Source organism: Neopelma chrysocephalum, unplaced genomic scaffold, assembly GCF_003984885.1.
Source record: "Neopelma chrysocephalum unplaced genomic scaffold, ASM398488v2 Primary Assembly neopelma1_86, whole genome shotgun sequence".
Lineage (NCBI taxonomy): Eukaryota > Metazoa > Chordata > Aves > Passeriformes > Pipridae > Neopelma > Neopelma chrysocephalum.
The window spans coordinates 3,454,117-3,479,207 of NW_020897748.1; the positions used below are offsets into that span (position 1 = coordinate 3,454,117).

General features: G+C 41.7%; 1 protein-coding gene and 1 long non-coding RNA gene across 4 annotated transcripts; one reads left to right on the plus strand and one right to left on the minus strand.

Annotated features, from left to right (window-relative positions):
- Positions 1-2,804: 2,804 nt before the first annotated feature.
- LOC113971864 lies at positions 2,805-6,747 on the minus strand. 2 transcript variants are annotated; one of them, XR_003535681.1, is made up of 4 exons: positions 6,364-6,747; positions 4,201-5,467; positions 3,460-3,541; positions 2,805-2,899 (listed from the first exon to the last, which is right to left on the minus strand). It is a non-coding gene; the product is annotated as an uncharacterized LOC113971864 (long non-coding RNA). The 2 variants fall into 2 exon arrangements; XR_003535680.1 differs by lacking the exon at positions 6,364-6,747 and having other exon boundaries at positions 4,201-6,353.
- A 1,708-nt stretch (positions 6,748-8,455) lies between these two features.
- PABPC1 (poly(A) binding protein cytoplasmic 1) lies at positions 8,456-24,435 on the plus strand. Of its 2 annotated transcripts, none has more exons than XM_027692340.1 (15): positions 8,456-9,105; positions 13,649-13,842; positions 13,935-14,050; positions 15,879-16,018; positions 17,275-17,369; positions 18,723-18,860; positions 18,957-19,052; positions 19,466-19,738; positions 19,920-20,013; positions 20,161-20,271; positions 21,276-21,430; positions 21,870-21,954; positions 22,132-22,262; positions 22,546-22,641; positions 23,995-24,435. In XM_027692340.1, exons 1-14 carry the CDS (start codon positions 8,913-8,915, stop codon positions 22,636-22,638), a joined length of 1,914 nt encoding a protein of 637 aa, XP_027548141.1. In that variant the 5' UTR covers positions 8,456-8,912; the 3' UTR covers positions 22,639-22,641; positions 23,995-24,435. The 2 variants fall into 2 exon arrangements, with proteins under 2 accessions (XP_027548141.1, XP_027548142.1); XM_027692341.1 differs by lacking the exon at positions 23,995-24,435 and adding an exon at positions 23,536-23,554 and having other exon boundaries at positions 8,815-9,105.
- Positions 24,436-25,091: the final 656 nt, after the last annotated feature.

Consider the following 25,091-nt stretch of genomic DNA (forward strand, 5'->3'; position numbering starts at 1 on the left):
CTGGAAAGTGGGATGGAGACAGCCCTAGGGGTCAAAATTGATGACCTTACAGAACAAAAAAAACTAAGAATGTTTTATCTAACACTGATAACTTGGCAGCAATGGGATGGGAATTTGGGTCTTCAGAGAGACCACAATGCTTAGCCAGAGACCCACCACCTGTTTGCCACACCAGTCGGGCCCTGCCCTTCTGTGAGGCGAAAGGGGACACACACCAAACATGTTAGACATTTAGTCCTGCCCCGGACACCTCTTATAGCTCTTGGTGAAATACCCCTTGCTCTGGAGGGTCTGCTCCCCCTCCTCTGGGCAGTCATTGAAATTCACTTCCCAGCCCCAGGATCTCAAGTCCCTCTTGACACATCATCTCTCTCTTCAGTCCTTTCACCAACACTCAGCCCTTTAATCTTTCTCCTTTGCTTCTACTCTCCCCATTTTTTTTTGGGCAAAACAGAGTGACCAAAAGATTAATGTTAATTATTGCTCCAGAATTGTGCTGCAAATGACATAGTTCCACAGGAAGCCATAAGGCCAGTTAGCATTTTATCAGCACAGGGACAGCCTCCCTTTGTCCCAGGGCCACACATCCTGCTGCTATCTTGTATCAGCTCCGACTCTAGGAATAGATCTAAGTCACTAAAACATTCCAAACTAACTCACTGCAAAAAATAAAAACCAACCATACAACCAACTGGCCCTTAAGAGGGAAGTGGTCAGGATTTCATGGGCTGGAGAACAGGAGAAAGCCCTGAGGACAAGAGAAGAAGGGAGCAAGAACAGGGAATGGTCCTTCTCTTCTCAATGGCAACAAGTCCCTGGGTATGTCCAGCCAACAGTGGAACCACAAACGGTCAGTCAGTGCCCTCTAAAGGATGGCTGGGCAGGGCCACACTCCCAAGTCTACAAAAACACCAGGTTTGGCCATAATGGGTCCCAACTGTAACCCAAAATGCTTTGGAAGCCAGAGACACCACAAAATTCACCTCAACAGAACAGTTATTATGATATGTAACAATGGCAGCACCCTACTTTCCACCTCGTACAGGTAAGAGCAGCCTGATAAAGCAGTTACTTGATGGCCAGTACAATCCCTTTGAACCAAGAGGAAAACTGCTGTGGTGTCAGTAATGGAGAGGGGAACAGGGTCAGCTTTGGCCAGAAAGCCCACGTCATGCTATGGCAAGCGATCTGGCTCCTTTCACAAGTGAGGGCCACAGTTTGACTATACAGTACCTTGGGCTGCAATGTCCTAAAACTGCGTTAAAGTGTGTGACATGAAGTATTTACTGAAATAAACTCCTCATGGTGGAACACTTTGCCCAAACAACTGTCAGTTTTACTCATACAGGCAGAAGCTTTATGCAGGTTCTGTCATCTGTGCGTGGGTCAGGGTTTCATGGCAACTCATATATAGAATCTTAGAACACTGAGTTGGAAAGGGACCCACAAAGATCAAGTACAACTCCTGGCCCTGCATAAGACCTTGGAGGTTTTGTTGTCTGTTCCTTTTTCTTCTCCAATTGCCCCTTTATTCTCCATGTCACCAGCTTCCTTCAAATACAGATCCTTTCAATCCTGTTTGCATCTTCTCTCTGCTATGTGCAGGTCTCCTCCTGCTTCAGATCTCAGGTCTTGTGTCCAACTCCAGGAAATGCTTGCCCAGATCCTCCTGCCACTGATGCAAATTCACCCAGGAAATGTGAGCACAGCACAGATATTGTGCTGGCAGTGGGAGAGGGGAGCCTGGCAAGCAGATCCTTAGGTGGGCACAGCATTGTGGAGCCAATAGGCATTGATCAAGGTGAGAAGTGGGATTTCAATCAAGCCAGCACAGACTCAACAAAAGCTAATTCACGTATGACTCTCATTTTGAGGGTCCCATAAGGGCTTATTGCCACCAGCCAACTCCTCATGCTGTGCATGAGCTGTGTCTCCATGCCCTCCACAATCCTTCCTCAGCAGACATCCTTTCCACGCCACGCTGCCAACGTGGACCCAGCCCCTGGGCTCAGACCAGGCTACAGGAGGCACTGTGTGGCCACACACAGCCCAGCCTTGCCACCCACCCTGCCTCTCTGTCCTCCATCAGTTTCACACAGGTCTGTGAATCACATTCTACTTCAGTTTCGTTTTGACTTTTGCTTTTCCTCTCTGCAACTCGTTATCAGACAGTCCCTGCAGTTTTCTTTGGCTCACCATGTGAACACAGATAATTAGTCACAGGCTGTCAGGGCCTGCAGGACTGCGCTACAGGAGGTACAGAGGATAATGGCAGGATCTGGGTTAGAAAATCACAGGCTACTAATTCAAAGGTGGCAGGATCACAATAAAATTGTTAAAGGATCTGGACTGAGACCTGTGAGAAAAATTTGGGGCAAAGCATCATCTGTAAGAAACACAGAAATTTGTCCTGCATAAGGAAAATCTCAAGTCATAGTGAGCAGATAAAGAAGTTTATAAACTAAAGGAGTAGATAAGTTTATAAGCTAAAGGAGTAAACTGACCAAAGCATATTTTGCTATTTGGTCCTTTTGGTTCTCATGGTAAGTAAATGAACTGCAGCTGGTCCAGTGAAGGTCCATGTTTTCTCTCCGGTAACACACTCTTATGCTACCACCATCAGCCTTTTGTAAAGGGAATATACACACAAAATTCCCACAACACAAAAGGGCTGGCACTTCATCATGCACACAGTGTGCACGTAGCACAGCAATAGCAGCTCCCTCTGAAATAGAGAATCACAGGCTGGCATATGCTGGCACAAAAATCATTATCCCATACACATGCTAATTCAGCAGTGCCCATCTGAAACAGACTATCTGTTCATGCCAGAGTTCACTCCAGTCTGACCCACTCCCTGAGCCAGCACCACAGACCAGAACACTTTCAAATGCATATACTGGAAGACAGAGATGTCTCTGTTAGAATAAAAGTACTTCAAAAAGAAAAAAAAAAAAAACTAAACAAACAACCCCCCCAAACAAACAAACCCCAAAACAAACAACCCACCCCAAAGACAACAAAAAACAAACAAACCAACCCCAAAACAAAAAACAAAGAAGCAAACAAAACCAAAAAAAAAAAAAGGGGGGAAAAAAATGTCCTGTACTTCCACTGGGGATACAATTAGAAGGAACTGCAAAAATGGGAACTTGGGTCAGAGATCAAGAAAATAATTTCCAAGTTAAGGAGAGTAAAGCCCCGGAATAGACTGCCTTTGAGATTACTGAATTACTATCCTTGGAGAATTTCTATGAAAAAGCTTGAAAAATCTCAGTCAGGATGATACAGCGTTCTCATTTGGGAAGGGAATGGAGTTAGAACACCTACCACGCTTCTTTCCTGTCTCTTCCTTGCATTCCCTAGCATCTCTCCCCTCAAATTCTGCATCTTTAACAGTCTACAGTCTAGGTGCTTAGAAATACGGCAATAACTGTTTCCCAAGTACACAACACTTACCAGTCACTATGTGGAACCTTGAGGACAATCAGGAACAGCAGCATGATACTCACATGTTTTTTTGATTGGACTACTCTGGCTCCTAAGAAATAATGTAACTACTGATGAAGGGAGCAAGCCTCAGAGCTAACCAATTCTGATTCTAGCTAGTAAAGGGCAGAGGGAAACACAAACCTGTTTTTCACAAAACCGTGATTTGGTGGTTTTCTAAGTGAGGGGGGTGGACTGTATCTGGCAGAGGATGTGGCTGAGAAGAGGTGGCCGTATTAGGGACAGGGATGGAGCAGCACAAAGCTCACTCTTGGGAAAGAAGAAGGGGTGAGAGAGGACAACCATCAGGAGGCCCAGAGCAGCTGAGCCTGTCATTAGAGCAGTCTGTGACAGCCGGGCATGGACTTGCCCTGCTCCGGCTCTCCACTGTCTCTCTCCTCCAGACAGTCTTCCCAGAGCACCTCCTTGCCTAGCCTTGGCTGTGGTACCTCTTCCTCTGCACATCCATCTTTCCAATCCTGACAGTATCTCCAAAGGCTTAATAATTAACCAGTTCTTAGAGAGAGGAGGGGGAGACAGAGTATACTCTTGAAGTGTTATGAGGGGAAAAATGCTGCAACATTCCTGACCAAACTTAGCTCAGTACCTTCCTATTTCCTCAACTGCACTTGGCATTGGAATAAACAATCCCACTGCACAAACCTGTCGCTTTGTTTGCCTCAGGCACATTATAAAGTAATTAACTATTACCTTTCCCGTGTCATGACTGCCTGAGAATGACACTTCTTTCCCTGTTCATTGCCAAAGTGATTTCTCCTTCACAAGTTCAGTAAAGGAAACAGACATACAGTTCTTTGTATGAATGAAGAATAGTCCCAAAAATAAGAAAGCAAAGTTGCTTTTGCCCATATTCAAGAAAACTCAAATTACAGAGCTCTTAAGTCTTGATGTGGGGTTTTTCCTTTTTTTTCATTTTTTTATTAAACAAATTACTCAGAATTTGAGTTTGGCTGGGCTGAAAAGATTATCTAGCACTGAAAAGACTATCTGGACTAAGTAGGCTACCAAAAGCAAACAGTGTTATCAGCCCAGCACTCAGTTTAAAGAAACTGGCACTCCCCTTCAAAAGGTACATGTTCTTCCTTATCTCTTTAACACACACCATCAAGGTTTTAGCTTTCACAATGTCATTTTAGCACATGGGATTGCTCTGTGGCTGAACAGAAAAGGAAAATGCTGAGATGTGAAAATGATCAAGCAGTTCCTGAAGTCAGAAACAGTTTGTGTATTCTGAATAATAAACCCTTCTTTTTAACATTAACTATCAGCTGTGTTAAATAATAAAAAATTGATCTTCAATATTGGTACTTCACAGATACAATTTAAAAAATGCTTCCTGTGGCTAACTATAAAGCTGGTTTTGTATAATTTTCAACAGTTTAGTTCAATCCATCATGTATCAAAAAGTCATAATTCCTAGGCAACAGAGAGAAAATTTATTGAAATCTGAACAAATTTCAGTAACTCCTCTACTTCAATGATAGCCTAGAATAAAAAAAATAATTGCATTCACAAATCAGAATACCACTGGCACTAAAGTAAAATCTTGTATCTGCCTAGAGCTTTAAGTTACAAAGGATCTTTATTTAACTTTGGTAGGGCTTATGTTTAGAAAACATGTATCTGTGTAGCCTGAAATATTAATCAATTGCTGTCAGTGAAAAATATTGTGCAAAAATTATTCTTTTCCCTATTTGTTAGTTCTAAGAATATTGAGTTGAAAGGAGGCAACACATGCATTAGGTAACTACTTTTACCTTGATTGCAAAAACACTTCGAAGATTTACAATTAAACAGTTACTGCCTCTCATTCAATTCCTGTTTGACTTAGATTCCCTGAAGCTGACAAAGGAAACACGGAGTTTTATCTTCCAGCTAAATTTCAAACCTGGCATTTCAAAGAAGCAGTGCCTGCTAAGAAGGACAACTTCGAGGCCTAGCCACACACATGTAACACCTGCAAGGACAGGACGCGCACTGGGCCCGGGCAATAAGCCCAGCTGATGAGACACACTTGCTACAGCAACTTTTATCAGCCACCATATGGAATTTGAGAGCAGCAGAGCTACAGTGGATCTTGGAGGGACCCAGATGAAAATATCGGGTAATATAAGGGCTCTCCTGCCAGGATCCCTCACAGACCCTAAATCTCATCGGGGCTCTGGACTGCAGTTCTGGGTGGGCAATTGGCAGAACTGAGCACAAGCATCCAAGTCCTCTATGCGATTTAATCCTAAATTATTAGCAGAATTTTGCAGGACCAGAATCTAAAGTTTAATGCAGACCTTGTGCCTCAACCACAAAATTGTCCCTTCTTGTTGCCTTAAAACACTTAGGCCACATCTTGAAAACTAAGTTTGTTACAGGAGAAGGACAAGATATTTGTTTTGGGCACCACAGCTAACTATACCTATCTCCTACTTCAAAAGAGTCTTCTCTTATAAAGGATAAATAAAGCCCCATGTAATACTTTTGATATTATAAGGGTGGTGGTGGGGAGGGAGTAGACATCAAAACTAACAGTTACATCTTTGCTTCAGGTCAAAGCCAAAGCAGTGCAATCTATGAGGACAAGACCTGAGATGCATATATATTATTTTGCCAAAAGAACAAATATTGGACATGATTAATTAGAAAGTTCCAGTGCTTCTGAACAATAACTTGAACTTTCCTGGATATCCATCTAAGGCTTAGAGTGCATTTTTACTGCCTTACTATCATTTAGTGTTAGAAAACTCTGAAGTCATACGCTGTTAAGAGGCTAACTGCAAGATCACCAAAAAGGCCCTTTCTGCTGAACAGAACTTGCAAATTTAAAGAATTAAGCTGGGTAAGGAAGGAGATATGCCTTACCATGCTCTGGGCTCTATCTTGCCATCGTCCAGAAGTGCCGAGGGCAGAAATGGAGCAACTTAACTCTCAGGAAAGATAAGGAACATGCCAAAGGAAGAAGAAACATGTAAGAATATGTCCAAGTGCCAATGACAGAGAAAACAGCAGTATGAAAAAGGACAGTCTGGGGAAAGGAGACATGCTGAAGAACAGAACCACATAAGAAGGGAGAGAGCAGAAACAATGCACAACACATCCTAGGGAGGGCATTGTAAACTAGTATTTAGACTAGAGAAGGTTTTTTTCCTATAAAAATCACAGTTTAAATTTTAACACATCAAACCTCACTATAAGAACTTGCTGACTCTGGCCATCTGCTTTACTCATCTGAGAGAAGCCACCACAGCTACAGCAGGACGTGTTCATTTGTCAGCTGCTCCAGGTGCAAGTCGGTACCTGTTTAAAGCCAGCGTGGGGTGGGGGCTGAATGAGGACGTCACACTTTCCCAGGGGACACAGGGAGATGCCAACTCTGCCATGAGGTTGGTCACCTCCAACAAGGGCAGTGAAACTGCAGCAGTTGCTGAGTGCAAGGGGAATTCTTCGCATGTAACAGCAAAATTCCACAAGTACTCACCTCTCTGGCTCTATCTGAACCTGTAATGGCAAATGCTGATCAAAGATGAATAAAACAACGTACGAAACATAAAACAAGACAATAAAATAAAGTGCAAAACTGCAGACCATTCTTGCTCTCTTGAAGCTGTGTAAAGAACAAACAAGAAAAAAAGACAAGCAGAAGAAAAACTACATCAAATGTAATAGAGCTGTTATCCCCAAGACTTCTGCATATCCACAATCTGCCTTCCTGCCTTTACACTCGTAGTAATGTTTAGCACAAGTGTAAGTACTTGCACATTTGTTTAGCAGGAAAGAAGCAAAATTTATTTGATTTGTTACTTTGTGAGAATCTGAAACATGTTTAATCAGCTGGTAATAAAAAAGTCCATAGAATTCTAAATGATAGGAAAATATTTTCACTTCTTGTGAAAGGCTTCAGGGGTTTTTTTTAGGACTAGGGAAGCTCGCTAAAAATAAGAGTATCCCTGTCACAGGTTTTCCAAAATCCGTAGGACTGCCTTGGTGTTTAAGGAAAGACTGGACGTGGCACTCAGTGCCATGGTCTTGTTGACGGGGGTGTTCGGTCATACGTGGGACTCGACGATCTGAGGTCTTTTCCAACCCAATTCATTCTGTGATTCTGTGCGTGATTCTCCCCGAAAAATTCTTTATATGGCACAAGTCACGACATTGATTTGACAAGCTTCTATCGTTGCCTTACACCACCTCCGAAAACTGCTCGGGATGACGGCGGAAACGCCACACACACAAAGACGCGAAAAGATGCTCAGGAAACTCCCGGTACCACCCAGCCCACAGCCCGAATTCCAGCGTTTTGGCACAAAACACAGCGATAAAACACGTTTAACTCAAGGGACGGCCAGAGCGGAGCGCAGAAACCGCTAGGAGCAGCTTATTGCTTGTTGACAACACCTCTGCCGGAGCCGCCCCAGCTCCGAACTTCCTGCGCTCCCCGTTCCCCTCCCGCGCACGCGCCGAGCGCCTCCGCAAGCCCCGCCCCGGCCCGGCCCCGCGCGCGCGTCCTTCCCCGGGGGCGGGGCGGGGCGCGGGGCGCACGCGCAATGACCGCTAACCCTCCCCCGCGCGCCCCCCACCGTTGGTCCACCCGGCCCGCACGCGCACTCGGGCCCGCCTGCCTCCCCCCGCGTCGCGCACATGTGCGCGCTCCCCCGCGCACGCGCTCTGCCGCCGAGCCGCCCCCCCCGAGCGCGCTGACCCTCGTGACGCCATCTGTGCGCAGGCGCGGCCCGCGCGCCACCGCCCCTTCTCTCCGCCGCACCCTCGCGCATGCGCTGGAGCCGCCTCCCGGTGCCGGCCGCGGCTCGTGTCCCCGCCCCTGCACGCGGGTACGCGTGCGCGGCGCCGTGCGTGGCGCGCGGCGCGGCGGGGGCGGGGGGCGGGGCGAGTATATATAGAGCGCGGCCGGGGCGGTGGCCGCCCCCTTGTCCCCCGGCCGCCGTCGGAGCTGTGTGCGCAGTGCGTGTGCTCCGGACCACCCGGACACGCCGGCCCGGCCCCGCAGCACCATTTATTACTAAAAAAAATATTTAAAAAAGCCAAAAAAAATCCAAAAATCTTAAAAAAGCCTTTTTAAAAAAATAATAATCCTCTCTCCTCATCCAACCTCCCCGAACAACCTTTCTGCAAACGGCCGGTTTGATATAAAATAACCCGGTGAAGCGAAGCCCCCGGACCCGGCGCAGCCGAGAGGAGACACAAGAGCGAGCCCGACCCCGCCGAGCGCAGCACCCGCCGCCAGCTCCGCCCGGTCCGCACGGAGCGCCCCGACCCCCGCCCGCCCATCCGCCGCACCCGCCGCAGCCGTTGAGTCCGAGCGGCCCCGCGCCGCCTCCGCCGGCCCCGCTCGCAGCGACCGCCGCGGCCTCCGCCTCGTCAGCGCCCCCCCCGCGCCGGGAGACGGCGGCAGGATGAACCCCAGCGCCCCCAGCTACCCCATGGCCTCGCTCTACGTGGGGGACCTGCACCCCGACGTGACCGAGGCCATGCTCTACGAGAAGTTCAGCCCCGCCGGGCCCATCCTCTCCATCCGCGTCTGCAGGGACATGATCACCCGCCGCTCGCTCGGCTACGCCTATGTCAACTTCCAGCAGCCCGCCGACGGTGAGTGCCGGGCCGCAGGCGGTGGCGGAGCCATGTTTGTCCCCTGTCCGCCGCCCAGGCCGCCGCCCCGGCCGCCGCCCCGCATCCATTTTGCCGCCCGGGACGGGGCGGCCCCGGCGGGGCGCGGGGGGAAGTTGGCGGCAGGGCCGGCGCTCACACGCGGCCCGGGCCGCCCGCCCCTCGTGGCGGCCGCAGGAGCAAGGGGGGGGGAGGCGCTTCGGCGCACCGGGAGCGGCCGCGGGGCCCCGGCGATGGGCGGGGGAGCGCCCGGGGCCCGGCGGGGCTGGCCCCGCTCCCGGGGAGGGGGCTGTGGGTGAATGTGCAGGCGGCTCTCCACAGACGTCCGAGGTGAAGGATGGCTGCGGGAGAACATCGCGGTCCTTAGCGGCTTTTAATTACCGCGCAGGGGCTGGGTGTGTGTGAGTACGTGGTTCGGAGGCCGGCAGGAGGAAGTAGGACGCACCGGCGTGGCCGGGCAGTTTCACAGGCGGCCAGGCCGGAGCGTTTGTTGGAGCACCATGGCAGGTCTGTCACGTGCGGGGAGGGCATGAAGCTGCTCGGGCCTCCTTGTGCTCGCTCCTCGTGTGGCTGTGGCCCAAGCTGTTCTCTGATTCATTTCTCAGTAAACTCCCTGACGTGTTTCCCGAGTTGTGTTTTTTATGAAACTTGTTTTTTCACGAAGTGTTGCTGCTTCTTTAAAGTCATATCGATAACGAAACTTTCCATGTAGTTCTGGCCATGTTGGCAATACAGCTTGTTCACTTGCAGGATGTTTCCGTAAAAGAACCAAATGTGACTGGTTTTAAGTTTTATGGAGTCCAATTTACAGAAAAATACTAACTTGCTCATTAGAATATAAGTGATTTCAAGTACAGTTAAGTAAACAGCTTTCTATTGTAATGGTTTTATTTTCAAGCATATGAAAGTGAGAGACTTAAATTACAAACTTTTCAAGCAATTAGATTAACTGGCTCTCAAAATTGGCTTTAGCATACAGCCATTATCAGATCAGACTTTGGTGTACCGATGATAACTGTATGTAAGTAGTAAAAGTTAGTGCCTCATCTTAATAGGCAGATATTCCACTTGTTATCAGCTCTTTCTGTTCAGAGAGCTTTTGATTTATTCAGCCATTGTTTAGAGTGAGACAATTTGAGTGCTTATTTTGACATACTTGCTTTCATTCAATAAAAGCATATGGTACAGTTTCTCAAAAAGAAAGGTCAGTACATTGATATGATAATGTCAGGGCAGAGACTGAAGGTAATTCAAACGCTTCTCCTCCTTAGTACTGACAGAATCCTGTAAGGGCCAACTTTATCATTGTCATTAGTTGAGCAACCAGTACGTTTTGTGACTTGGTTTGTAATTTGACAGATGTGGGAACAAATACAGCTTTTTCACCTGAGCAGAGCTTAATTCAGAGGGAACTTTCCTCTTAGAAAGACGCTGTTACTCCAGATGTTATAACTATTTTTCTGACTTTAGGAAACACATGTATTTTTTTTATAACTAGTCCAGTTCAGCTAAAAGTATTTTTGATCTGTATGAAACCTGCATCTGGCATGTATCTGGAAGCACTTGTTTACAATATGCTTCGATGATACTGTGTGATTATTCTTTTTTCAACATTTTTAGAATTGGATGTTTTTGGCAAATACCTAAAAAGTATTTGCTGGTCTTGCAGGTCATTCTACCTCTTTACTGAAACCTTGAAATAATGGCTCTGAGGGTGAGTGGCTAGTCTTACCGTGATAAGGGTTTCATTTTGATTTCAAAGTACCTTTTCATGGTTTAGCCAAATTTTTAGCTACATCTCAGGCTATGCCTATTAAACAACCAGTAACAATTAGCTTGGGTTTTGAAAAATGTTTTTGAAGGTGTGCTTGGCATTACCAGCTGTCTGTAAACTAGGGTTCTCAAAGCTCTTCCAGAAACTAATTAGACCTGATGACACATTTGTGAGGTATGCACATGTTTCATAGTTGTGACTTTTCTGAATTTGAGTCAGAGTCTGGAGTAAAACTCAGGCAATCTTGTTTAATCACTAAACTAGAAATATTCTTGAGTAGTCTGAAACTGCACTACTTCGAATTTTTGGAAAGGTTATGTTTCCAGAGGTTAATTATTTAGCAAATAGGTATTGCTATTTGCGTTTAGCGTGGGTTAGCATTAAGGGTATATTCTGTGTGATTTTGAAATTGTTTAAGTGGACTGTCCAGTTGCTCACGACTAAAATGGGAGCTGGTGAGTCATTCAGAGCTCCAGCAGAATCAGCAGAAGTACAGCCCGGGTAGGTGTGTCCGTTGGTAACAAGTTCGCTGCTGAATGGAGCTGTCTCCTGCAACCAGCACAGCCTTTTATGGCTGAAATGTGATGAAAGTGAGCCAGTTTCACTAGTTGTGAATTTTAATGAGTTGTTTGTACCTGGTTGCAGATAGGTTCTAGTAATGTTTTAAAAATCTGCTGTGGAATAACAATGTGGTGTTGGTTAAGCAGAAATATTTAAATCTCTTGTAATTTTGTTCCATAGGAGAGATGAGGAGAGCTGTTGTGAGTTTCCAGGCTGTCCTTGTGGAGAAATTCACTGTTCTAAGACACAAGCTCACTATTAGTCAAGAGTGATAATGTTTGCAAAGGCTAATTTGGACCCACTTTGAGTCAGATGGTTGGGAAATGTGTCTAGGAACACACATTTTTGAGGACAGTCAGGATTGTTCTAGAAGCAATTAGCATGAATTAGAAAAGCCTCTTTTCTAGTAAAGGAAGCCCGGTTACTACTTCTGGAAATAATGAACTGTTTGTTGCTGACACTTTTGTTGGTACTGTCAGTAATAATTCTAATGACTTCCAGGGCAATAGTGAAGTCTTATATGTTTCTACTATGGCCAGTCTGATATCCACGGTTCTTTTTTTCCTTTTTTTTTTCCATCTCCTCCCACCTCCTCTGCCTAAGTTTAAAGCTTTCCGGAGATTTTTGTTTCTTATTATCAGTATCTAGGTTGTCTTTTCTGCTTAATTTATATTAATGTTTTTGAAAGCTTTATTAACTTGTTTAGAAAACTGACAATGCATGTAATTTTTGTGGCTATCGTCATGTGAATATGGTAATAGTACCAGTAATTTTTTTCCCCATGAGAATGTTAGATGTCTGTCTCTTTAACATCTACAGATGTCCTTCAGAGAGTATAATCTCCAATTTCACTGTAATCTGAAAACATGACAAGAAAGGGTGTGAAACCTGGTGTATCAGCTGAACCAGAGGTTCATTGCAAATTTTGTTTGGCCATGATATGCAACAACACAGCTAAAGATAAAAGCAGCACTTAAAAGAACAAAAACATTAAACAAGGATTTGCACAATGTGATTGGCCCTTGGTCTTCTCAAGAAAAGTAATGCTAACTACAGCATGTAGTTAGCTGACATGGGTGCTGTTTTTAAACTAACATGAAGCTGATTTCAGTCTTGCTAACATCATATTGTTCTGCTATATGCAAATTACAGTGAAGTGAGTTAGTACCAATGGGTGTGACTTCAGGTATTGCCTGGGACTTTTTTCAATGTTCTTCCAGACATACAGGAATAATGATGAAAAGGAGCTGCCCTACTTGAGAACTGTTGCTCTTTCTTGTTTAAATACATTTTTAACTCAAAGCGTGACAGACATGTCTTGTTGCTTTGAAGGGAACTGTGAAAACTGAACAAGTCTCAATACTTCCCTATCTAAATATAGTGAGATTTTAAATTAAGGATTTGGAAAGTTAGTTACAGAGTTCTGCTGGAAAAACTACTCTATTGGAGTAACCAAACCTGGTTTATGTTACTTTGTTTTGCTGTTTTAATGCTTGCTACTTAACTGAGATCATAAGTATTTCATCGTGAGCTTTTAATTAATATTTATATAATTTCAGATTTTCAAAATTAAGTGCTAGTTTTGAATCTCTTTGATCTGTCTCTTACCTGGAATTCCATCACAGATTTTTGGTCACTAAGGAAGGAGTTGTGTGGAACAGCTGCCTGAGCTAGGCTTCAACATCTACCTAGCGCAAAGAAATTTTGTCAGTTTAGAGGTATTGGTGATGTAGGAGTTCTTATGTTAATGTTTGCAAAAGGCCTCATATAGGCACAAGTTGTACCCCTAAAAGCGTTTTTATTGACACAATATACATCTACATGATATGGGCTAGGTGAGCTGATTTTCACAAATGTTTAAACTGTTGTAGTTGCCACCACTCCATGCGTTTTCACTGTACCATCTTTTCATAGTGGGCTCCAGTCCTGTAGGCTACTGGGATTTCTACATCTTGCTCAACTGACTTGTGCTCCTTCCTAAGTGCAGCTTTTGCTGAGGAGTTTTTGCCAATTTTTACTGGCATACAACAGAGAGGGGTGTATTTACATTGGAGGTTTGGGTTTGCATCTTGGTGGTGGTTCTGAACTTGAAATAGTAAAAATATTATTAAGAATTATACTCCAAATGGTATTTGTGTGCTTATTAAGGTAACTTTAGTGTTTTCTACTAATTCCTTAATGTTTTTCCAGCTGAACGAGCTTTGGATACCATGAACTTTGATGTCATAAAAGGCAAACCAGTGCGCATCATGTGGTCTCAGCGCGACCCATCTCTACGCAAAAGTGGTGTAGGAAACATCTTCATCAAAAACTTGGACAAATCAATTGATAACAAAGCTTTGTATGACACGTTTTCTGCTTTTGGGAACATCCTATCTTGTAAGGTTAGTGGAAAATAAATTGGTTTGACACACAAACTCCTCGATTTACACTGGAAACGTTGCATGGGTATTACAACAAGGTTTTTCATTAATAGGTGGTATGTGATGAAAATGGATCCAAGGGTTATGGATTTGTACATTTTGAGACACAAGAAGCTGCAGAAAGAGCTATTGAAAAAATGAATGGTATGCTGCTTAATGACCGCAAAGTGTAAGTACCTAAATACATAGTTGGGGATCAACAAACTGAAATTCATTTTACAGGAAGCAGAGATTTAAAAGCTTACCTAAGAAAGGTTGTTTAAAAGTTTCTAATTTTAAGAAGATTTAGAGTTTTAGTGCTAGGGATACTATGAATTGGATCACCTACATATTCTAAGTGCAGACTTAAGTTGAAAAAGGCAAATAATGGACCCTAGAGAAAGAAACCTTTGTCTTAATTGTCTTACAGGCCAGTATTGTAAAGAGGATTCGGGAAATTCTGTGGTTTTTTGATATTACTGGTCTGAGATGAAATACAATCCATTGGGTATTCTGAATAATACTTCCTTTATAAGAGTTGTGAGATAGGTGTGTTATCCATTTTTTGGATGAAACTTAAACTTGAAGTTAACTGAATCTTAGGGTTACAGTTACTTGGCACTGAAGAGTGGTCAGATGACATTAATGTTTTTATATGAATGTCTGTTAATGGGCATATCTGGAATGCAGAAAATAAAACTGAGAGAAGTATAATGTTTTAAACATAATCACTGTTATACACTGTAGGAAAAGAGTTATTTGTCTGCTTGTTTAGTGATATTTAAGCTGGGGGGGGAATGAGTGTGCCTCACAGCTATGCCTAAGCAATCATTATGGTATTTGGTAGAGTTGCAAAAGAACAGCTCTCTAAAAACGTGAGAGGGTTTGGAAAAAGGATAACAGAAATTGGTATCAGTTACCATCATGGATTATTTTTACACGTGGAGGTGAATGGATCAAGCCACAAAAAGGGAGAACACATATTTTGTAACTAGTTTTCCTGCTTGTTCTGATCTTGACTGACATGCTGTGGCGTTTTTCTTTTTTGTTCAGTGTCCATCTTTATACAACCTTAAATTAGTAAAAGAAGGTCAGCATGTAGTTATAAAAGCACATGGGTAAAATACATGATGAGAGTTAATTTTGTTTTGAATTTCTATTCAGGTTAGGCTTTTAGAAGTCAAAACACTCATTATCAAAATCTGCTGAAAATACTATTGTTCTTACTCTTCTTGATTGTGATAAATTGGGTGAAGTTGTCAAAATTTAAAATCTTTGAGTTACTGTTTGCTACTTGAATGCATCTGCCAAATTAGAAACTATAAAGTTAGACAATACAATAGAATTTGAAAGCAAAAGTCTGCTACAGTTGGAAATCAGTGTCAGCCATGTACAGTCTGTGCCAGAGCAGGTCCTTGGGCAGCAGAATGTTGTGTTCAGGTTCTGTTCTTTCTCTGATGGTATGAACTGACCTTTGTTGTTCCCAGCCAATTTGCAATGGAATGTGACTAAAGAGCAAGTTGAACTATTTTGTTTCACTATGCCTATTAAAAAGTCTTTGATATAGGCTGGAAAGGTGTGTAAGGGAGTGGGGGAGGTTAGTTAAATATCTCTTGCCTAATAACTGGATCAGAGAGCAGTAACTGCTTTAAGGCTGCCAAGTTTTTAGTATGGCAGAGGGATTATGCTGATATCTAGAATTTCTGTTTAGCCTCTTTACTTAGTACTCTTTCCATTGTCCAGCTCCCGTTGTCAAAGGCTGTTTTGTAAGAGTGAACAATCTCGCCAATGGCTTGAAAGCATTTTCTTGCATAGTAACTGTGATAAACACGCTGATGTAGCAAAGGATAGTGCAATTGTTTTTCTGATAGAGTTTTATTGTAAATGTTTTATCTAAAGAATTTCATACCTGTAGTGAACAAGACTGATTATGAAAAATATACCAAAGGATTAAAGTAAATTTTTAAACCTTGACGAACTTGCTTGAATCTATATTATTCTGTTCTTTCTGCAACTAGATTTGTTGGAAGGTTTAAATCACGCAAGGAACGTGAGGCAGAGCTTGGAGCTAGAGCAAAAGAATTCACTAATGTTTACATCAAAAATTTTGGAGAAGATATGGATGATGAGAGACTTAAGGAACTCTTTGGCAAGTTTGGTAATGTCTTAAAGTTTTTATAAACACAAGTGAACTTCAACTTACTTCTTGTATCTTATCTGTACAGTGCCTTGCAATACAAGGAATCAGCTGGCCATCTGATGTTTATTTAAAATAGTAATAAAGGGTAGTTAATTCCATTTCGGATTCAAAGGTGCAGTAATATCCGAATTTTAAATAGGCGGAATAGCGTATATAATCCTGCTGTTGGAATTGCTTCAAATAATCTGAAAATAGTGTGTCTGTAAACAGTCTTGAATGGGTTCTGCAATTTTTTGAAAGTTGCAGATGGGAGTGCTTTCTGGTTTAGTACAGATTGATGTTATGAATGCACTACAGGAAGAGTTACAAATGAGTTTACTGTTACTTTCGTTGACCTGCAGACTTACCTCTGCTATTCAGTCACATTGTGATGGTTGACCTAATGCAAAATTATAAGGAGCTATTCCAGTGCCAAGCTATATGATTCAACCTTGATCCTCGGTTATGCACAGGACAAAGTTATGGCAGACATACGACCATGATCTAGTAATGTATATGATGTGTCACTACTGAAGCAGGAAATGGCAAACCCCTTAATGCAGTTACAGATTTTTTACATATTATTTTCAACCTCAGCTTTATTTTTGGGTTTTTTCCCTCCATGCTTTTGCTGTTCTCCAATGGATATCATGTAAAGCAAGTGAAAGCTTTGTACAAGAGATATCGTGTAGCAGCCCTAAGCAACATTTACAGGAAATTCCTTTCTGCTACTGAAGTATCTGTGGTTGAAACAGTAGTGAGTTTAGCTGATACCACAGCTAAATTAGCAACTCCCAATTCGGTCTGTGAACTGCAAGTTTTCAAAGGTTTGGAAATGCTGAGCTGGGATGGCCTTAAACTAGGATAAATGGTGAAGCACATGCCTCTCTGGCTTTCAGTACCTGTTTCAAAGGATGAAAGCACTAATGCTTTTTAAATGTTGCCATTTTTAATGATTAAAAAAAATTTCATTCACTTCGAGGTGAAATTCTTATCCCATTTTGGTTGAAAGTACAGTAGGAAAGAAATTTGGCAGGGCAGACTTCAGCTATAATGGCTGAAGTTCATTATCAGGGAAAATTAGTAATTTCATGTTAGTAGATGACAGTAGATACTATTATTAGTTTGTAACACAAGTGAAATAAACTAGATATTAAGACTTCTAAAAAAGATGTTCAAAAGGTGAAAAGAGTACACTCTGCATACGAAGCATAAGTATTTCATTCTCTTTTTAGGTCCTGCCCTAAGTGTGAAAGTTATGACTGATGAGAGTGGAAAATCCAAAGGCTTTGGCTTCGTTAGTTTTGAAAGACATGAAGATGCCCAAAAAGTAAGCTTATAGAGACCCAAATAATGTCTCATTGAGTGATTTGAAATCTTGCAAATTCATTAAGGTTTTTTAATTGGTCAAGGACACTGCAAAAGTGGGTGTTCACTTCCTAAATGACTTAGCACAGTTTCTGTCATTTAGAGTGATTTCCTATGAGCAAATATTTGTTGATCTGAGGAGCCTATTAAGTCAAGATACTCTGAGACAGCTGGAACTAGTGTAGAAATGGGGAATCTTGAATAATTTAATAACCAGGCTTACTTGGGCTTAAAGGTCTCAGTGATATTTGGACTCATACTGGGCAGCATACAAGCACAGTAAATTACTACATCTCTGCAAAACTGACGTGAATCATCGGATCCAATTTGGTTGCACAAAATGTTTGTGCAAGGCAGAAAGGATTGTGTTTCCAAACTTCAGCTCTGCAAAGTCAGCAGGAAAGCCATTAGTTTTATAGGGCATGTTTGGCACAGCTGTAAGAAAATAGTTATACAGCCCTGTGATGTTGCTTTTACTCTGAAGGGTAACTTTGGAAGAAGGGTCCTTTTTATTCACGTATATGCCTATGACATGCCAGTATGCTGTATAACTTTGTCAGCTGGTTGCTTTGATATGTCAGTTGACTGGGGCAGTGAGAACATAGCATCAGGAGAGAAACTCAGCACAGAACAAATGGCAACAAAGTTTGCTTTTCGAAAGGGATTTTGGTGATTTGTCAGTACTGCAAGTGTACAAGTGAGATATTAGAATAAATCCTGTCTTATATATACACTTTTCAGTCTTACGTTGACTGATGAATTGTTTCTCTTACAGTACTTAAAATCACATGTTGGGGGTTTTACATAACAAAATTCTAATACCTCTGTAAAAATATTTCCTTAATGAAAGACTAAAAATTTTAAGAAAAAGCCATATATACCATCTGTAGCTTAACATATAGTATAGACAACCTGATAGATATTACAGTTTCAGATGTATTTAAAAACAGAACTAGGTGAATTAGAGATTTTCAAACTAATTTGCCTGCTTTTCTCTGCCTTTAGCAACATAAGGTTGGAGAAGTAGTTTTTCTTGTGTGACTTGGGTGTTTTTTCTTCCAACTTCATATAAAAAAGTGTTTTGCATCCTTGTAACTTGTCTTTAACAGGACAGAGGTATACTCAGAAAGCAATTTCCGTGTTACCTTAAGCAGGGAAATCTTATTGTATTTTGTTCCAGTTTGGGATATTTCAAGATGGATTGGCTCTTTTTCTGGAATCTGTATTTAACTTTTTATATTTGAATTGCATTTTTTTGTATGTCTGAAAAACACTGGAGTACAGAGCATTGCTAATGTGTTGTTTTTTAATGAAGGCTGTAGATGAGATGAATGGGAAAGAGCTCAATGGGAAACAAATTTATGTTGGCCGGGCTCAGAAAAAGGTGGAAAGACAGACGGAGCTGAAGCGCAAGTTTGAACAAATGAAGCAGGACAGGATCACCAGATACCAGGTTCAGTTTTAATTCAAGAGGACTAACTTTACTGCGTGGTATTTTGAGACTTACACAGAACACTTGCTTTCAAAAATAACTTGCCTGTTTTCTCAGGGTGTAAACCTCTATGTGAAAAATCTTGATGATGGGATTGATGATGAGCGTCTCCGAAAAGAATTCTCCCCATTTGGTACAATTACTAGTGCAAAGGTAAAGTTCTTAGATTGTGCTCGTCTTTTCTCTGAAAATGAACAGTGATCCTTCACCAGAGAAAATTATTACATTGACTAACAGATGTGACCCACTATGTACATGGGCATCTGCTTTCTTGATTATTGTACATCTCAGGTTAAACACCATAAGATCATCCTTTCTTGTACTGATATTAATGTAAGAAATTATCTTTTCAGTGCAATAATGTGCTCATTATTATTTCCCTGAAATTTTCATCTATATTTAGTTAACAGCTACCTATTAATTAAGCGATAATACTCCTTTCTGTAAATAATTCAGTAAAACAAACCTGTGGTCTCACTTCTAATAAGCTGAAATGAGAAACTCATACAAGTTGACTAGGTATGCCACAGGATATTTAGTTTTAAAACTAAATTTTGTACTCACAGGTCATGATGGAAGGTGGCCGCAGCAAAGGATTTGGATTTGTATGCTTTTCGTCACCAGAAGAAGCCACCAAAGCAGTCACAGAAATGAATGGTAGAATTGTGGCTACTAAACCATTATATGTAGCTCTAGCCCAGCGTAAAGAGGAGCGCCAAGCTCACCTCACCAACCAGTACATGCAGAGAATGGCAAGTGTAAGAGCAGTACCTAATCCTGTAATCAATCCCTACCAGCCAGCACCTCCTTCAGGTTACTTCATGGCAGCTATCCCACAGGTACGTGTACAGAAACTGAATTTTTTGTACTGTGTATAAAATCTGTTCAGATTTAACAGTAAATAAAACTAGTAGCATGTGTCCATAATTTTAGCAGTCTAATTTCATAGTAGAAGGGTGATGACTGTTCAGCATGCCCTTCACAGACAACAGAGTTATGCAATGTTTTTATATTTGGCAGACTCAGAACCGTGCTGCATACTATCCTACTAATCAGCTCGCTCAACTTGCTAGACCTAGTCCTCGCTGGACTGCTCAGGGTGCCAGACCTCATCGTAAGTCGCTTCTTTACCTCTTTCTAGTGATTGCAGTAAGCTCCATAGTGTTTACCTTTGCACTTTTAAGTATATTTTCATGTATCAGTCTTTTCTTTGTCATATTCAGTGTTTCAGCATGTAACAAATATATTTTCTAAACTGTAGCATTCCAAAACATGCCTGGTGCTATCCGCCCAGCAGCACCCAGACCACCGTTCAGTACCATGAGACCAGCTTCTTCACAAGTTCCACGAGTCATGTCAACACAGCGTGTTGGTGAGTTTGATTTATGCAAACTTTAAGTATTAAACTTCTCTTTTAATTTGCTGGTTCAGGATGATCTCTCAAAAGCATTCTTAAGTTCAATATCACATGTGGTAACGCTTCCCTCCTTTTCCAGCTCTTACTAAATGAAAAAGCTAGTATCACCTTCTAGTAGTTGCTCTAAAAACTGTCCCATCAAAGACTCCAACTGTGATCCCACCTCTTTAGGATGAAGCATTTTTTTCTTCTTATTTGTGCTTTAGTAGTACTGTATGATGGCTTCTGTAATTTCTAAACATCACTGTGGCAATTTTAATAGGTCACATGTAGAAATAGTGAGATGATAGAATTTTAGCTCTTATTATTTTGCCATAGAATACTGTGAGTCAGTATCATATATGCAAAATCTGGACATCAATGAATGAACCAGAATTGATTTTAATCATAGAGTGGTTTGGATTGGAAGGGACCTTAATCATCATCTAGTTCCAACCCCCCTACCATGGGCAGGGACACTTTCCACTAGACCAAGATAATCAAAGCCCCGTGCAGCTTGGTCTTGAACCACCTCCAGAGATGGGGAGTCTGCAACCTCTCTGGAGGCATAATTTTCTCAGAATGTATTAGACAGCTATTTGCATCCTGAAAGTTGGGTTGGTTTTTTTTTTTTAGAATGACTGACATAATGTGCTCAGGAAATCAAATGTCCTTTAGGTTAGAATGAAATTAAATTAATACTCAACCAAAGTGGGTGTTTTCTTACAGATCTTTTTTCAATAACATGTGTGAAAAGCAATTCATGACTGAAGTGAAAGTAGCATCCAGTAAATTCTGAGCTTTGAACCTTCAGATATGACTGCTGGTACAACAGTTGACAATACCACTGAGATAAATCTGTAATACAATACCTAAATTAGGTATTCAGTTCGAGTTGACTTGTTATGCTTTTAACTTGTTCAGTTTAGACTAAATTAAAATAATTATTTACATACAGAATTGTGTTACTCTTTTTTCAGCTAATACATCAACACAAACAATGGGTCCACGTCCTGCAGCAGCAGCTACTGCAGCTACTCCTGCTGTACGCACAGTACCACAGTACAAATACGCTGCAGGTGTCCGTAATCCTCAGCAGCATCTTAACACACAGCCACAGGTTGCTATGCAGCAGGTATGTAATTTTAGGAACTGCTCTGTGCTTTTACTGATATTTTTTGTAGAGGAAGGTGGAGGGGAGGAAGGCACTTGTAATTAAGAGTTGTCATTCTAGAATTCAGGTTCTGCATTGTGGCAGCAGAGTAAAAGCTTTGGTGGTTAAGTATATTTCAAGTTCACCTGGGACAGGATGTGATCCTGTGTTACTTCATATTTTCTAGTTGCTTGATACCTTAGCCTAAATTCCTGTGTTTGCTCCTCAATGGAGTGATTGATAATAATCTTCAGCATCACTCAGCTCTAACCAGTATAATTTGATTAAATTGACTTAGTTGTAATTTCTTCCATGCTTCTGACAGTGTAGGCGTTGTTTATGCTGAGTTGTTGGATATTTGAAGCTGTACCTAACTATGAACTAGAATTTAATTTTCAAATGGTGTCAAATTAATTTGCAGCCTGCTGTCCATGTGCAAGGTCAGGAACCCTTGACTGCTTCCATGTTGGCTTCTGCCCCTCCACAAGAACAAAAGCAGATGTTAGGTATGTATATCATGCCCTTCTCTATGCAGAAGGACAGTCAAAGTACTCTTTTATCAGTCTTAAAATGCAGAGTAAATGGTTTTAGCAGTAGAACAAGGTGTTTGTTTCCCTCTTCCCTTAAGTCTAGTCTGCATTTGTTAGGTGAGATTTGTCCCTGATTAACTTTTTTCTCTCCAGGTGAACGTCTATTCCCTCTCATTCAAAGCATGCACCCTACTCTGGCGGGTAAGATCACTGGGATGTTGTTGGAGATTGACAACTCTGAACTCCTCCACATGCTTGAGTCTCCTGAGTCTCTTCGTTCGAAGGTAGGTGGACTTTTGTCTTATGCTAGTTTGGTCAGTGGTTAAATCTACACTGATCTAACAAGTGTTTATGCTGGCACAGTGGAGCAGCAGTGCAATGCAACAGTGGCTCAGGGCAAGAGTATCCTCCTTCACAGGGTGGCAGTGACTGGAACTGTAATGTTATCCTTTTTTTTTTTTTAACATTGCAGGCATTCTTATATGTATAATTTACACTGCATCATTAACTTAAATAGACAGAAATTGCTAAGCTTCCCTTTATTAATTTTTCTTTTTTACTTAAAAGGTTGATGAAGCTGTAGCCGTACTACAAGCCCACCAAGCTAAAGAGGCTGCTCAAAAGGCAGTGAATAATCCCACTGGGGTTCCAAGTGTTTAATAGGTAAGTCTTCTGAGCGCTGTAGTTTCATAGGTTGACTGAGACAATAGTCTGTGGTCTATGGCCTTATAAGCAGTATGTGTCCAGGCCCTGTATCATTTGCAGCCACAGAAAGTAGCAACTTTGGTAAACAAACTTCTGTGCTCGCTCCGGTTGTCCAGTTCTGTAGCTCTTGGTTAGTAAAAGCTACTGACATGTCTTGTGTATTTAGCTGGTACTAGAGCATTGGTTTTAACAGCATAATTAGCTGGAATTAGTTCTAGGCTTGTGTGCAAAAATGGGCAGTTCTGTCAAATGTTACTATTCATACTGTTGTTTGAAGGAACTTGTGGAATTGAAGTAAGCTTAAAGTGGTAGTCCAACCCTATTGTTTCTTAAAAATAAAATAGCTTATTTACACTATAATTTATATATACTTGCCAAAATCTAAAGTTATACATTAATTGAAAACTAAACTATAAAACTAAGCTGTATATTGTCTTGACCTCACAGTTGCGTGAATTTAACTTTAATGTCAATTAAAATACTGATTTGTCTTTATTGCCTTCTGTGGGGTTTGGATCTTAGTTGTGCACAACAGAAAGAGCCAAAAGGTGATACCTTTACAATTTTGACAGGGGAAAATGTGAATAATAATAAATTAATATTTAAAATAATTTCTAATAATCAATATCCTCAAATGTTGGGGATAAAAAGGAATCTATTATCTATTCAGTCTAGTTAGGTTTTGCCTGTCTGTGAACTTATTCACATTTGTAGCTATCATTTGAAGATGAATTCAACATTTGATCATGTAGAATTTTCTTTTTTATTGATATTTTAATTTCTACAATTTTCCTTTCGGAGGCAGAATTTGAGTCATGTTTTTTACACATTCTTTTTTTTTTTTTTTGCTAGTGACACTTTCACACTGGAGATACCAAGTGCTGAATCAATTGTTTCTCCTAAACTAAAGTGCCCAGACTTTGAGACCACTACTCCACCTGCTCCATTATGTTTTAGTAACTGGAAATTGAAAATACTACTAGGGGAGTTACCCGATGAGCCTCAGTCTGCTGGCCTTAAGAGTAGAGGTGACCTGCAGTCAAGTTAGTCACAGTAACAAACATTGTGCATAGGCATTGTCTAAAGCTGTGACGTGTGAAGTATGGTTCAGTTCTAGACTCGGTTTTGTCTTACCAAGGATCACAGACTTTGCATACTTTACTTCCTGATACTCTGCTTGCAAAGACCTGTGGTATGATCGATTCCATGAAAGCCCAGGATGCTGCCTGGCATACAGCTGCAGAAAGCATATCTGGAAACATAAGGTGCTGCTTTAATTTTAGAACCTAACAGTGTTGTTTTTGTTTGCAGAAAGATCCGGGACTACAATCTAGAACTTCGCTTCACCGAAGAAAAAAAAAATCTAAACATGGAAAAACTATTAAATATTGAGAAAAACATTGCAAAATATAAAAGAAATAAAAAAAGGAAAGGAAACTTTGAAGCTTACGTACAGAGCAACGCCAGGGCTAGCAAAACAAATGCTAGTCCTAGATTACTTATGGATTTAAAATTTTTAAAAAAATAGTAAAATAAAAAATACAAATTAATGTTTTATAAACCCGGGGAAAAGAATTTTCAGCACAGTACAAAAATTTAAAGCATTCCTTTCTTTAATTTTGTAATTCTTTACTGTGGAAAAGCTCAGAATATCACCACTGTTTTAGTTGACAGTGGGAATTGATAGCTGAGCAAAGAAACATAATTTGGATTATAAAATTCTTGGTTTAATAAAAATTCCTTAAACACTGACTTACTTGTGATGGTCTCTTTTGTACAGTGAACTTCTCATAATGTCATTCAGAATGCCAAGTTAAATCCCACTCTATAGTATGTTTTAGCGGTTTGTAAAGAAGATTAGCCTCCATATAGGCACCTGTTATTGATAATATAAACTTAGGCATTCATGGCTAGGCTTCGCGAACAAAGATTTGGGAAGGGCTCTACCCACGATTCTTGCAAGCGCGTTGGTGGCTAAAAAGGCCAATACGAGAAAGGCAAGTCCGGTTGCAAAAGACACAGCAGAAAGACTCCTTAGATGGTATATTCTGCAAGGCTCGATTCTTTCTGCATTGTCTTTCCTCCTCAAGAGTGATCCTGCGTGCTTTCTCAAAAGCATCAGCAGCGTTATAAATGGACTGTCTCCAGGCCTCCCGGTTAGAGGCCAGAGTAGACCAGTTATGGTGATCAATATGCCCGAGGCTGAGTTGTTGCTTCAGGGAGTCCTTGTATCTTTTCTTTGGAGCTCCTCTCTTGCGGCAGCCGGAGGCAAGTTCACCGTAAAGCAGGATCTTAGGGAGGCGGTGGTCCTTCATCCTGGAGACATGCCCTGCCCAGCGCAGCTGCGTTCTCAGTAGCATGGCTTCAATACTTGTGATTGCTGCCTGTTCGAGAACAGATGTATTGGT